This window comes from Leiobunum rupestre, chromosome 6 (assembly GCF_980474605.1).
Source record: "Leiobunum rupestre chromosome 6, qqLeiRupe1.1.hap1, whole genome shotgun sequence".
NCBI lineage: Eukaryota > Metazoa > Arthropoda > Arachnida > Opiliones > Sclerosomatidae > Leiobunum > Leiobunum rupestre.
Window position 1 is genome coordinate 23,513,964 of NC_143389.1, and position 15,173 is coordinate 23,529,136.

General features: G+C 35.1%; 1 protein-coding gene across 2 annotated transcripts in view; it reads left to right on the plus strand.

Annotated features, from left to right (window-relative positions):
• The window catches only part of LOC149940435 (arylsulfatase B-like), a 34,400-nt gene extending 23,450 nt beyond the window's left edge, over nucleotides 1-10,950 (plus strand). For both annotated transcript variants that reach the window (XM_090177619.1, XM_090177620.1), the window contains exons 2-10: nucleotides 1,634-1,781; nucleotides 4,434-4,593; nucleotides 5,471-5,583; nucleotides 5,946-6,109; nucleotides 7,076-7,199; nucleotides 7,261-7,387; nucleotides 8,701-8,991; nucleotides 10,192-10,616; nucleotides 10,681-10,950. In XM_090177619.1, the coding sequence (XP_090033745.1) occupies nucleotides 1,641-1,781; nucleotides 4,434-4,593; nucleotides 5,471-5,583; nucleotides 5,946-6,109; nucleotides 7,076-7,199; nucleotides 7,261-7,387; nucleotides 8,701-8,991; nucleotides 10,192-10,616; nucleotides 10,681-10,821 (1,686 nt within the window). In that variant the 5' untranslated portion in view covers nucleotides 1,634-1,640 and the 3' untranslated portion in view covers nucleotides 10,822-10,950. The remainder of the gene's footprint in view (nucleotides 1-1,633; nucleotides 1,782-4,433; nucleotides 4,594-5,470; nucleotides 5,584-5,945; nucleotides 6,110-7,075; nucleotides 7,200-7,260; nucleotides 7,388-8,700; nucleotides 8,992-10,191; nucleotides 10,617-10,680) is intronic.
• Nucleotides 10,951-15,173: the final 4,223 nt, after the last annotated feature.

Genomic DNA, 15,173 nt, shown 5'->3' on the forward strand with positions numbered 1-15,173 from the left:
AACGCGCTTATGTAAAAACGCTAAATATCATTTTTCTTGAAAACTGTGCGAGGTAACTCGACAAACAAGGTAACATTCTAACGGGTACAAATAGTAGTGTTAATGGTTTTAATATCAGGTCGGTTCTATGTGCGGTTATGGCGCTATAAAGGGCCAAATTTGAACCCTCCCTTCAATTTGTAATATGGTTATTAAACGCGCTTATGTAATAACGCCAAAAATTATTTTTCTTCAAAACCGTGCCAGGTAACTCGACAAACAAGGTAACATTCTAAAGGGTACAAGTAGTAGTGTTAATGGTTTTAATATCAGGTCGGTTCTATGTGCGGTTATGGCGCTATAAAGGGCCAAATTTGATCCCTCCCTTCAGTTTGTAATATGGTTATTAAACGCGCTTATGTTAAAACGATAAATATCATTTTTCTTGAAAACTGTGCGAGGTAACTCGACAAACAACGTAACATTCTAACGGGTACAAATAGTAGTGTTAGTAATTTCAATATCATGTTGGTTCTATGTGCGGTTATGGCGCTATAAAGGGGCGTTTATGTAATAACTGCAAATTCATTCAGTTTCGCCAAGCTCGATATCATTTCTACAGCCTAGTTCTTACTTTACAATTAATTGGGCCACTTAATTAAAACCAACTAATTGTAAGCAAGAAAATTGTACAGTGTGAACAGAAAAAGTTCACACTATTTAATTTTCTTGCTTAAAATTAAATTAAGTGGCCCAATTAATTGTATAGTGTGAACTGGGCTTAAGAGTAAGTTTAGTTGTACCATTCAAAATTTTAAGTCAGTTCTGTACGCGTATTATCAAGAAAATTTAATAAAATATAAAATAATTAAACAAAATTAATTACAATAATGTAAAAATAAAAGTTATTTGTAAAAACGCTTGCAAGCTTTTGTCGTATTATAAAATATATAATGTTATGTTTTGTTTATCGGTTTGAATATATTATATTTAATAAATAATTATAGATATTTAAATTTATAAGTAAAAACGTTGACTTGTCGATTTATAAAATATATGTTTAGTTTCGACTTTCGGTTTGAATATTTTATATTTCGTTCTGTGGGAGTCCAGCGATATTCAGAGAATAAGCAGAAAACGTCTTTTACTGTTTTCCCCCTTTTTTTTCTGGCAGATTGACGGTGGTTTACCATAGCCATGAAATGAAACGAGAGTAATTTATTATATTTTTCTGGAGACGGACTCACGAAGAATATTTTAAAAGTTAACTGTACAACTTCGGTTAGACTATTTTCCGGTTGTTGACGATTCAAAGCTATTTGGAGCGTTGAAAAATTTTATATGTACATTGAAAATGTTAAAAGTAAAACATTACATAATTTATTATATTTTATTTCACATATACAGGTTGAAAACCTTTTCCATGGTTCAGTCTCGGTAGTAGTCATAGGTGCTCTAAAGCAATGTCTTTAATGAAAATCTGCATTTAACGATGGATTGTATATTAAAATCACTTATTTTATTAATATAATCGGATAAATAGTGTTTTTTATCCGAAGAAAATGAACCTAAGTTACCGAAGTAGTTCCGAAGGGAAGCGAATACAGGGTGGGAAATTTGACTTTGTGATAGCTTTGCTTTTGTTCACTTTTAGATTTACAATGGCTCTTAATGGAGAATACCATGCTTGCTATTGTCTTCTGATGACAATTATATTGCTTCTAGCAACGTTGACAAACTTATTTCGATGTGAGCAACTGATAAAGAAACCTCATGTTATATTCTTTTTGGCTGATGATTTGGTATGATATTTCACTTTTATATTGAGTCAAACGACACAAACTGTATCCTGATAGAAGGAACTTTTGTATGCTATGACAGGGGAGTGGGACATTATAAAATTCTTGTACTGTCTACAGAAAAATATATAAAAAAAACTTGAATGTAGCTTTAATAATAGTTTATATCAGTCTTAGAATTCAGAAATCATTTTGGGATGGAGTACAGCCTACCAAAAGCGACATAAGACCCAAAAGTGTGTCAGAAAGGTAAATCGTTCAATGGGAGCTGGTTGCACTGATGGGATTGAACTGGGATTGAGCGGTAACGCATGGTTTAAAAAAAACGTTTTTTTTTTAAAATACCCAGCCCAGTGGGGTTTTTAGGGTTTTTTCGGGTTTAATTGGGTATTTATGGGTTTTATTGGGTTTTTTATTTAAAAAATATTAAATATATTATGTTTATTAAATTATTATTGTTTATTAAATATATTATGTTTATTAAATTATTATTGTTTATTAAATATATTATGTTTATTAAATATATTATGTTTATTAAATTATTATTGTTTATTAAATATATTATGTTTATTAAATATATTATGTTTATTAAATATATTATGTTTATTAAATATATTATGTTTATTAAATATATTATGTTTATTAAATATATTATGTTTATTAAATATATTATGTTTATTAAATATATTATGTTTATTAAATATATTATGTTTATTAAATATATTATGTTTATTAAATATATTATGTTTATTAAATATATTATGTTTATTAAATATATTATGTTTATTAAATATATTATGTTTATTAAATATATTATGTTTATTAAATATATTATGTTTATTAAATATATTATGTTTATTAAATATGTTATGTTTATTAAATATAATAACAATTTAATTTTACAATTTTACATGTGAAAAGGCAATGAAACTTGTGAAAGTCTATAGATATTTCCGCGCGGAATCAAAACACTGGTAATAGGCTAATAGTCTAATAGAGTAGTAACACTCTGTAGCTTTTGCCATGACCGCCATTTTGGTCGCAAATTTTTTATCTATAGGACATCACAGTGCCATTACTCTATACAGATTTAGATATAAGGTTGTTTAGATAATAAAAGTAATAATAATCTTACTCTTAGTAAGTTAGTCTTTTTAAGTTCTTTACAAGTTGTAAGAATATTTTTAAATTTCTAAAATAATAAATATCTAAACATTTTCCACGCTTTTTTTTCAAAATTCAAAACTTTGAATGGGGTTTTTTAAGTGGGTTTTTCGGGCTGGGTTTTTTTCAATTTGAATCCTGGGTAAGAGTGACGTACGAGCTACGTCACCAAATTCCGAAAAATATCGCGACTGCAGCGCTACCTAGTGAGGCGTTTTAGATCGTATGTCTATGGGCAACTAAATCGAAGAGAGAAAATCGTGCCAGACAATAGACTAAATATAATGTTGCTAGTACTATAACAACTAGTAGGTTATGTAGTCTATAGTGAGATTAGATGTTTTAGCAGGCTCGAAGGTAGAATTGACACACTTTTGGGTCTTTTGTCGCTTTGACCCTACGTAATATTTGCAAATGTACATTAGGAAGTATAAATAACATTAATATTGTATTTATTTATATTGAAGGAAATGGCTTATTTTGAGACTATGAGTGAGCACTATGGATAAATTATCCCTATGTATATAAAATACATTATTGATAATATCATTTGTAAAATAATGACTCATAAGTATACCATAAACGTATTTTTTAATGAAAATATGTTAACGGGATATGACATGAATTACGTCATTTTCAACTACGTCACGAAATACGCGTCATTAACTTTATAGATTGGAAAGAGAAGTTAGTAAAGCGGAAATTCATTTCCTCGCACTTTACTGGCGTGTGAATGAAGGTCTCATTTAATTATATCAAGAACGTATATATGTATAAGAAAGTTGAACAAAACGCATCGCTTGGGCCATGATGCAATCGGTTTCAGAATAACTCCGCTCTAAAATCCGCGTGCAGCGCGCGCTTGAACTAGAAACGCTTTTAACATTTAGAGCGCGCCGCACGCGGTTTTTTGGGCGCAGTTATTCTGGAACCGATTACATCATGGCACGTAGGAGCAACAAACACAACACCCCACACATGGAGAACGCAACCCGTCAAAAGTCATGGATTTTCTTGTGTACATTTTTCATTGGCTAGACGCTTTAGCGCCTGCTGCCGTCGGAAGGGCAAAATTCGGAAATTGTCTCCCCCCCCGCCCGTAAAACGTTCAGCGTAAAGGCTCGTGACGCTCGTCCAATGAAATTCGTACACAACCCTTCGTTAGCGTGTTTAAAAGCTAGCTGCGTTCTCCTTGTGTTTGTTGCACCTAGATGGCACCAGGCGCCAATTAGATCGTTCAACGTTCTTATACATATATACGTTCTTGATTCTATGGAAATGCTATACAGAGTATACTTATTAGTAATTATGTTACATATGATAATACTAATGAAATAGAGTCGATGCTAAAATTGACCTATCAGCTAACTTGGGCTCTTAAATGTTAAAGGCTTTTATTGCAGCTACACATCAAATTTAGTAACTTTTTATTTAGTGCTTACATGGAATTTGGCTATTTTCGCTTTTTTTTTAATTTAATTTTGATTTCAGGGCTGGAATGACGTGGGATTCCATGGCATGACAGAAATACCAACGCCAAATATTGATGCATTAGCGGCCAAAAGCATAATTCTTAACAATCACTACATGTGCCCCCTGTGCACACCATCCAGGTCAGCAATATTTTCTGGATATTATCCTCATAAAACAGGTAATTCTAAAAGCAAATTCACTACACGTGTGGCATAAAAATAAATGTTTAAATGATTGTATTTTATTTACCGGTTCAATTAACGTTAATTAACATTAAACACCATGGTTGTCCTTATTTTATTTCGCTTTAACCATCTAACTTTGTTCGAATGTATGAAAACATTGTCCAGAAAGTAATTAGGAGCAGTTACACAAAATTTAGAGGTAGCGCAATGCGCTTGAAAATTCCGTTCATTGTATTGTATTAGAACAAGATGTCACGATGCCCCGATGTTATAACTATATTTTAAATATTGAATTTAAATTTGAACCAATTTTCAATCATCTTGTACATCAACTTAATAAACCAAGATGAAATTTATCGATTTAACTGGTTTTGGAAATAAGGTAGCGAAACGCAAACGCGTTCATTTAAATTCATTTTTAGACAAACCGAATTTTTCTAGCTAGCTAGTTTTGGAAATAAGGTGGCCTGGATTTTTTTGAGTTAGACGGAGTCTGTATCAAAAATTGGTATGAAATTCAAATATCACAGTAGTGTGTATTGGTACCGTTGATGATGGTAATTGTACCGTTGCTCAACGGGATAGCGTTAGAAAAGAACAGGGGTCGAAGCCCCCAACTCGGTAGCAATATTGAATAGGTGATTGAAGAAGTTTTTTATAGTGATCTTAATACGATAATGTACAGGTCATTGTTCAAAATATAACTAGAATATTAAAAATCTGTTTTACACATCGGGGGCTATTGTGGGTTTAAATGTTTGTGGAATCCTTCGCTCCTTGATAAACGGAGGCTCATCCTAAATTTTCATAATTTCGTGTGACTCATTTCGTATGAGCATAAATTTATAAAGAAAATATTTCGTTCATTAGGTCTACAGCATTATGTCATTCCTGAACCTGGGGCATGGGGATTGCCGTTAAGTATTTCAACTCTTGCAGATAAAATGAAGGTTTTGGGATACCAAAACCACTTAATAGGTAAGGTGAGTACGGACATAAAAAAATAGCCTAGCTGATTATTATACCATGGGTTCAATTTCTTTCAGCCTAGTGCCAATGATAATATATCTTCATAGAATAAAAAAAAATTAACAGTTACCGATAAGTATTTAACAATCTAGTTCTATATACCACTGGTTTTTTTGTAATCTTAGAATTATGGAATAGAGAAGGTCATCTAATATCAGTTTTATGCAAACACTGCCATTTGAGCCATAAACTAAAAAACGGCGTTGAAAACACAGCCCCTTGTTTGTTCCCCTACACATTACCTCTTGCAGATTTCGCTTGATGAAGCTACTGATACTTTTGAGAATACCGACCGAGTTGTTCTGTTTTTTTTCAGTGGCACTTGGGTTTTTTTAAACCAGAATACACTCCAACAATGAGAGGTTTTAAGACGCACTTTGGTTGGTGGACGGGCTCCCTGGACTATATGGACCACTTATCGGAATCCACATCATCTTCGCGGGAATACAGTAATTTACCTGCTGACGTAACAAGCGAAAAGTGAGACGTATACTATTGATCTCTTTAAATTTGATTTTAATAGATTACAAATAGATTAATCGTTTAGTCTTAAAACGGGTGTGGCATAGAAGTTTTTTTTACCGAGCAAGCGAGTCTTACTATATGTGGGTCTAAAACATTTTGGCCTCTAATCAGCGGCTCCGCGATTAGCACCCAGCTCCTCTAAAGTGCTAACCACTCCACCTGCCCACTTTTTATAGCTCATTTAATTATGATTTACTCATTATTTCAGTTAAAATGTTGCGTAAAATTGTATTTGACACCAAATGTTTACAAAATTAGAGGACTTCGTAATTCAGCTGTACTACTACCCAAGGAAACGCCACAAGCCCTAGTCAGCTAGTGACTTTTAATTCCATTATTCCCAACACTTACTATTAATTACCGTGATTCTCAATATGTGTTATGGAAACGGGAAACACAAGATCTGCAGGGAAACACATTTAACCAGAGTGGGAGATAACTAGCAAATGGTTTTTGCAAGTTTTCAACCAGTGCCACAAGTAATTTTTAACAGAGTTTCTGAACAAGACGTAGATGATACGCTCGAAATTTGGTATTAATCTGTGAATTTCCAGTTTAACTTTGGCTCAAACGCTAATTAATGGTTAGGATAACAATAGCTGCGGTATTTTCCATCACAATGTCCCCACTGACGTCGCCCGGCCTTATGGTTGCAATAGTTGCAGCGCAGATTCAACTATATCCTTGCTTAAACGTTATACCCAATGGTGATATAAATGAGGTAAATCAAAATTAATAACTATTATGTCATTCAATAATTAGTGGATCGTGTGAAAAGTGAAATATTTAGAATGTTTTCTAAAAATATACGACTTTAGTTCAAAACGTTTTAAAAAATAATAATTATGTCTGGAACAACTAAATCGAAATCATATTACTTTTATTCCACAATCTGCGTGAAATAATAATTTTTTATTATAGAATAACGTTGATAGGCCATGATTTGAAAAATGGTTTGAATGCGTCACATATGGATGGGAAATATTTGACAGATATCTTTACGGATAAGGCTATTGAGACAATTTATGACCACAACTCTACGGAAGTAATTATTTACATGATCATTTGAATAATTTAAAATTTTTCTAATATAATTATGGTTTTAGCCACTGTTCTTGTTTCTGGCACATCATGCGGTTCACAGAGGTAACCCACTCAAGCCCATGTACGCCCCAGAAAAATACACTGACAGTTTCAACTACATAAAAGATGATACTAGGAGGCATTTTGCTGGTGAGACCTAAGTTAAGCCTGTTTCGATTCAGCGTACACATAACTAATTAATTAATATAGTTAGGCTGATACCTTAGGCCCAAGTCATCGAACGACTTTTAATGCCAATAATTCAGTAGGTCGGGTTTTACTGTGAAGGAGTACGACACTGAATATGAATGCCCAGTTCATTGACGTTTTGCTAGGGATGCAGCGCCATGGGTACAGCCGATATATCGGCTATCCGTGGCCGATAACATGCTTTTGTCCCATTGGGTCGATTCTCATTCAACCGAATCACATTCGACCGACATTTTGTTTGCTCACAAGTGAAAGCATGAAACCTAACCTAAACTAACCTTACCTAACACAACCTAACCTTTTTCGAATAAATGGGATTCGACCCAATGGGATTGCAAAATTAGAATTCGATCAATTGGGAAAGTATATTTTTTGATTCGATCCATTGGGAATTTGACCCAATCGGATTCTATCCAACGGGAATATACCGATAATATCGGCCGATAGTAACAAAGTCACCTATCGTAACAGTAGTGTATAGAATATATCTATCGGCACCTGCATCCAGTGTTGATAGTGAAAGACTATTTAGTAAAACCAAGAATGTATTTATTTATACTCAGGGATAATGAATGTGTCGAGATTATTTTTAGCGTTTCTCCAATTCCACCCGTTTGGGCCCCCGGTATGCTCCTCCGCTTTAATAAAATCAAATAATACTGCAATCTTATTGGTTCTTAAAAATTACGTTTTTCGACGCGATTAACGCTGCTGCGAGGACGCAAAAAAATAAGACCGCCTCCTTTTTTCCTCCCCCCCCCCTTTGCGTGACGGCGTTAGGGCCTCAACGTGTCCGTCGATAGTCTCGACATATTCATTCTCCCCGAGTATAAATAAATACATTCTTGGTAAAACCGAAAAGTTACTTAAAATATTAAGAAATAGACTAAAGCCAAGCATTGCTGAAGAACTTGCCTTTTTAAAGGGAAATGTAAGGTTGTGGCAATAAAATATTATAATTAAGTAGTTAATGGAGTATTTTATTATTTTGAAATGTTTTTCCTGCAAATATTTTTTGAATACCGGTATCGGCCAATATCGGCTTCGTTTACGCTGATATTGGCCGATACCGATATTAGAATATTAGGACGATATATCGGTTATCGATAATGTTAAAGCCTTTGTCGACCATTGGAAGGCAGTATGTTATTTTAATAAGGCATTCAAATTATCATTGCTATAATGTTTTTGGATTTTAGTTAATACTATATTTTTACTATATTATTTCATTTTGATTTATGTTGAACATATAGGTGCTTTGAAGGCTTTAGACGAATCGTTTGGTCAGGTTTTGGACGTTTTGAAGAGCAAGAACATGTTGAAAGATTCCATTTTGGTGTTTGCCAGCGATAATGGCGCGGATTCATTTTCCTTTTCTGAAAACGGGGGCTCGAATTGGCCATTGAGAGGTCAGAAATTTACGCCCTGGGAAGGAGGGGTCAAAACAGCGGCATTCATCTGGAGTGAAGCTGTCAAACGAAGTGGAATTTGGAATGGACTGATGCACGCTGTCGACTGGTACCCCACCATTCTTGGTTTAGCTGGTTTGCATGAAATTTCATTAGAAAGATCTTAAGTTTAACTTTTATTAATTTAATTTGAAGGTTAAATGACAAAATATCAATGATTAAATCATTTATGAACTCGGTAGCCCCGCTAATATTGTTACATGCAAAAATTTTACTGAGAGCTATTCACAAGACAGACTGCTTTACGGGCTCCGTCGCCGTTTTGCGTTCGCTTGCTCCCGCGTCACACGTAGCTTTTGACAGCGGCTTGCTAGGGGTAGATTTGCTTCTTGTGACTTCACATCGTTAATAGCTCTCAGTAAAATATTCCTCAAGTGACAAACTTAAGGAATATAGACTTATGTTTTTACTTAAAGATAATGACTATGTTGAAACGATTTTTAGCCTGTGAAGATGTTCCTTCCTCCCTTTCGTCCCGGGTGGGAGGACCATGACGTCCGCATATCGTCTCAACATAGTCATTCTCCCTAAGTAGAAATAAATACATTCTTGGTGACATAATACCAGACGTGTAAGACTCCCCATTCTTTTAAGATTAAAATGTTTAGTGATATACAGATTTGATGAACTTATGAGTACTCTCTAATTAAAGAAAAGATGCAACTGCTACTAATACATCATTTAAAAATTGATTATTAATTTTGTTAATATTAAAATTAAAAATCGGTAATATGTACACCCAATGTTTAGGTATCGCGTCCTATTAATAAACCCTAAAGGATGTTCCACAGACTAACTCCTCCACACTTAGATTGCGTCAGCCCACCTATTGATGCAATGCCTATCAGTCTTTACATCATTGTGTTAGGCGTCTGCCCTATATTTTGGTTCGCAGCGAGGTAGTAGTGGTGATTAAATCATGTTATAACGTTATGTAAATGAAATATAACCTATTCGCGACCGAAACGAGACTGGGTGTTGTAACGGCGCTAGCTTCACCGAGGTAGCGCCTATGATCTAGCGTCTGCCACAGACAAATTAAAAAGTCATAAGAACGTTTTTTCTATATAAACTTTTCAAAATTAAAACAAAAGATGTAAAAATTATATTAAAATGCAATTATCATTATTTATAAAGTCAAAATTTACGAATAACGATGAGGAAAAACTGATAGCGTCTGCCTTAGCCGCTAACTATTTAGGTTTCAATGGTGAACCAAAGGGGGCGTAGCGATAGGTTTCGGTCACGAATAGTAATAGTTATCATTACTTTTAGGCCACGACCTCAAAAACCTTCCGAAGGATTTGGATGGTAAAGATATGTGGAACGCCATGTCAACTAACTCTTCGTCCCCTAGAGAGGAGATGGTTTTGGCACTGGACCCCATTTTGAATGTCTCGGCAATTCGAGTCGGAAAGTACAAATTAATTAGCGGGAATGTTCCTTTGGGCAACCTCAACGGCTGGACGGAAGTCAATGGACGAGGTGGCAAACTTGAAATTATCCCTGAAGACGATCAAATGAACGCAGCAGATGACGCATCACGAACATTGAAACCAGAACACTTACCCGTCACGATAGCTTGTGGAGAAAAGCCGACTGCCGATAAGTACAATTGCGACGTTCAAGGCGGTACCTGCCTGTTTAACATTGAAAGCGATCCGTGCGAATATAAAAATCTGGCTACAGATCTACCAGAAGTATTTGATTTCAGAAAAACACGGCGCTGTTCACGTTTGAGTAACAAATTAATTTAATTATTAGGTAATGAACAGACTATCGAAACGACTGCTTTTCCATCAGCTACAAGCAGTGACGCCATTGACGACTAAGAGAGATTATAATGCAAATCCGGAGTTTCATGGAGGAGAATGGGTTCCTTGGAAGCAGACTGTACCGGAGTAGGAGCTTCCCAAACCTTGCTTGCGTATAGCCAGTGATGTTACTAGCTTGAGCCCTGTGCAAAGGAAAATATAGAAATATACATTATTCTTGTGTAAGGAGATGGTAGACAAAATAAAAGTGGCTATACAAAATAAATTTAAAAAATTTAAGTTACTGGAATGGATGGAGACCTCGATGCCAAATGCAGAGGAAGTGTCGACAATTAAAGGGATAGTGAAAAACCCGAACATCTTTGGTTTTCTCTTTACATAGCAATGAAAAATAAGTTGAACAATAATATGAACGATTCTTTTATAAATTAACCGCAATTTTCAATTAACTGAATTGGGTGTTGTTACTCGAACCGCGTGGCAAAAAACCTTCCGACTCGGGCTTCTCTCATGGAATTCTATCCATATTTTTAGCTTTTGGAACATGGTAGGTTCCAGGTTAAAATTCCGGATACAATGCGTGTATTTCTTAGAAATTCATTTTCCCAAAATGTATTGGTTTTTATTATAAAGTGCTGTTGGCTCGCGTGGCATGAAGGGCTTGCCACCACCCTCCTACGCATTGTAACCCGGCCACCTGTTTAAGGGCATTTAAAGTCGCTATATTAGTTGGGCCTAAAGCGGTGCCTTGGATATTAGCCTAGCTGATAATTTTTATTTTTATTTTTATTATTATTATTATTATTATTATTATTATTATTATTATTATTATTATTATTATTATTATTATTATTATTAATTACATTTCTGCGCCTAACACATTTTTAAAAGCGTTAATCTATCTTAGTACTTAGGTTTGTTTAGGGTTTAGATTTTTTATCCTTTTTCATTATGAACTATTCTACTTATTCCTGTATTTTATCACTCTTTTGCAATGCAGTGCATAGGTGGTTCCTTTTAACTTAGGTGTATGGTTTGCCACTAGTCACACTACTCTATTCTGGAATGAACATGATAAACGTATATGTCAAAAACTTTCTGGCATTATCTAATTGTGTAAAAATATGATACCTCGTAAGGCCATAATTAAAGTATACCCTTCTCTTTTTCATTCAGTAATGTCCTATCAAAATTAGATAGACATAAACAAAAAGTTTACTTCGTGAGCCGCCGCGAACCATTTGCAGTGCTCCTCTGAGGAGCCTTGAAACCTTCCCCCTTCCCCAAAAGAAACTATCCAATCGGAGACGCGCCTTTTGACGTCATGTTTTCCCCAATTGTACGAAATAGTTCATCCCGACCCGACACTAGCGATCCAAGCGTTAATGTTTAGCATTATCGTCTGCTACGGTATAAGTACGTCTGCTACTGTATAGTTTAGCAAGGCTTATGCGGATATCATTTCGAAATGGATAAGGCATTAGTTGGTGTTAATTTAATTTTAAAAGGTTTTGAAGAAAATTATTTTTTTACAACTGATGAGACGGGAAAGCGCCGTAAACTCTTAGAATCCATGAGGGATTGTGGAAGTTTGCCTGAACTGATAGAAGATATAAATTCGCAGTACGAGTTGCTTTTCCCAAAATACCAAGAAGATTCAAATAGAGGAGACTCATGGTGTCGCTGGATAAAAAGTTTAATTTTTTCTGATAGTGGAGTTGATCCCGTAATTGCATATGACCATGATTAAAATTGATTATAAATCTGAACTTTTTAACGTTCTTCAATGGGTTGGTTGGGCTGTCATTGATTTAAAGGCAAAGGATAAAAGAATCGATGATTTACAAACTAATGACCCGCAATTAGATGTTACTTTTAAAGCAAAAAGACCTTACGAGCTAGAAATTGGCCAAATTCAGGCGAAGAAAAATAAGTTACGACATTTAAAGACTGATAGACTTTATACTATGAATTATGAATAGGCTTGTCGGCGGGGTTATAGGGGAAATTTGGAAAGTCAACAAGCAAGGTTGCAAATCATGGCTAAAATTCGAAAAGGAAAGAAGCTACTAACGGAAAAACAAAGAGGTCAATGCCATATCCTTTATAAAATTGCTTTATCCATTCGAAATCCAAAGCTGTTAATAGAAGACATTCCAAACGTCATTAAGATGATTAATAAATTCATTGGACACTTTACCTTGATACCATTTGTGTCCAAAATTGCAAAGCTGGTTGTAGACGAATACAGGTATTGGCAGGAAAGTCCAAGCCCCGGAGTAGTCATAAGTAAGTGTTTTTGTCCTGCCTGTCATAAATTATTTAGGAATAATTTAAAATTATTGTAGAGGTAACCGTAAAATGTGTGAAACAAGACGAAACACTGAAACCCGAGTTCCATGACATAGTGTCCAAAATTCCTGAAATAATGCAAAACAGATTTACAGTAAAGGAATTGGAAGACTTCCGTGTACTTTTACAAAGAAAACTGGTTCATGCTAAATTAGCAGATTTAGTCAGAGCTACAACCCGTCGAAGAAATGAAAGGAAAGGCAAGAGAAGTGGGGGATTGAAGACGAAATCAAAGAAACAAACTGTGATAAAGAAAAATGGAGAGAAATCTCAAGCAAACAAGACTGCGATAACGAAAAAAGGAAAGAAATCTCAAGCGAACAAGACTGCGATAAAGAAAAAAGGAAAGAAATCTCAAACGAACAAGACAAATGTACCAACGTCCAGGGACACCAGCCTTGAAAAACAAATGATTCCAAGTAAAGATATAATTTTCTTCTAATGCCGAAGTAATAAGCCCATCCAGGCCCTTGGCCTCAACATCTAGGAATTCATATAAATCGCTAACAAAAATAGATGGAGAAACCTCTGTGCAATCTAGATCATAAAGGAATATTAGAAAAAAAGCAATCCAAAGACTTTTTCTACAATTTAAGCAGAAAGTTTATTTAAATGTGATGATAATTCAGTTCCTAACTGTACCAACAGTCAAATTTGTGATATCATAACTGTTGTCAGTATTAAAATGTGTTCCTCTTTTACTCCGGATTTAAAAAAACACGCACTTTTGGGCATATAATAAGTGCAATTGCACTTACACTGAGGTACAATTGCATTTACACCGTAATTGAATGTAAATTATTTTTCACCTATATTTAAACCTACTTTGCGGTAGGACGCTTCTGCATTTTGAGATGATTTTGTGCATCCTTCAATCAATAAGGCCCGTCGTGCACTATGATAGTTTACACTGGTTAGTTTGCCAGCGGCAAGATATTTCATTTGGCGAAAAAGGGTCTCTACAGCTGAACCAACTTGTCGAGGTTAACGGTAATAGTTAGTGTAGGGAGCTGTTGGCTCGCGTGGCTTTCCACCACCCTCCTACGCATTGTAACCCGGCCACCTAAATTAAGGCTTAAAAAGTCGCTCGATGACTAAGGCCTAAGGTGGTGTCTTGGGTGTTAGCCTAGCTGATTATTATTATTATTAACCATTTATCCTAATAGCATAAATATATTTTGTTGGGTGTCGAGAAGTTAAATCTGGTAAATAGTCAATAAAGCCGTAAATGGACATTATCAACAGTTCAAATGTTTGCCAGGCAAGGAACTTAGGATTGTTGGTAATTTTTTCATCGTCACCCATTCTTTCAGTTGCCCAATTTTCAAAATGTTTTAGTCCCTTTAACATTGATTTAATTGGAGGGGACTCAACATTGCAAACACGCTGCTTTGAGAGCAAGCCTTCCTCAAATATCTCGTGGCATGCTTTTAAATAATCGTAACAAGCCATTGTTTCCGACTTATCGGCTGGAGTGTCTTCAAACATTGGGTTAGCGTAATTATAAAAATCCCCCAACACTTCATTTTGCTGCATAATTTTTGTGGGGGTGACATTGAGTTTCGACCAGGCATCGCCGTCATTGTGAGATTGCTGAACGCCCTTAACTTGCACCAGTTCATCACTGTCTCTTCTATCATCTTCGCGTTTTTTCATCTCCTTAATTTGGTTCCACCCAAATCTCAACCCATTCTTAGTAAAGTTTCTAGTTCCTTCATCCTGGGAATTATTTAATGCGTTGATCATCTTTTTAAGTTGGTGTGAAGGACACACCATCTAATAAATCCACCTATATTTACCAGACCAATGATCACTCTTAGTACTAAATTGGAAATTGTATGAACCATGTTCATTTACAACTGGTTCAAGGGCTTTGGCGACTTCTAAACTTTGTACAAATCTTTTAAAGATGCATATTCATTCGATTCCATAGCAGCTCCCATGAATTCGCCATTTTTTGAATTCCTAATCAGCTTTCCTATGAATTTTTCCACATCAAAGATAAGCGCACCTTCCTTGATTGGATCCTAATAATCGGGGTGGTGTTCCACAAATTCGTCAAACCTCTTAGATTCTTTTTTAAGGTGAAGCATGTTAATCCCCGGCTTACTTTCAATCTGGCGTACCTTA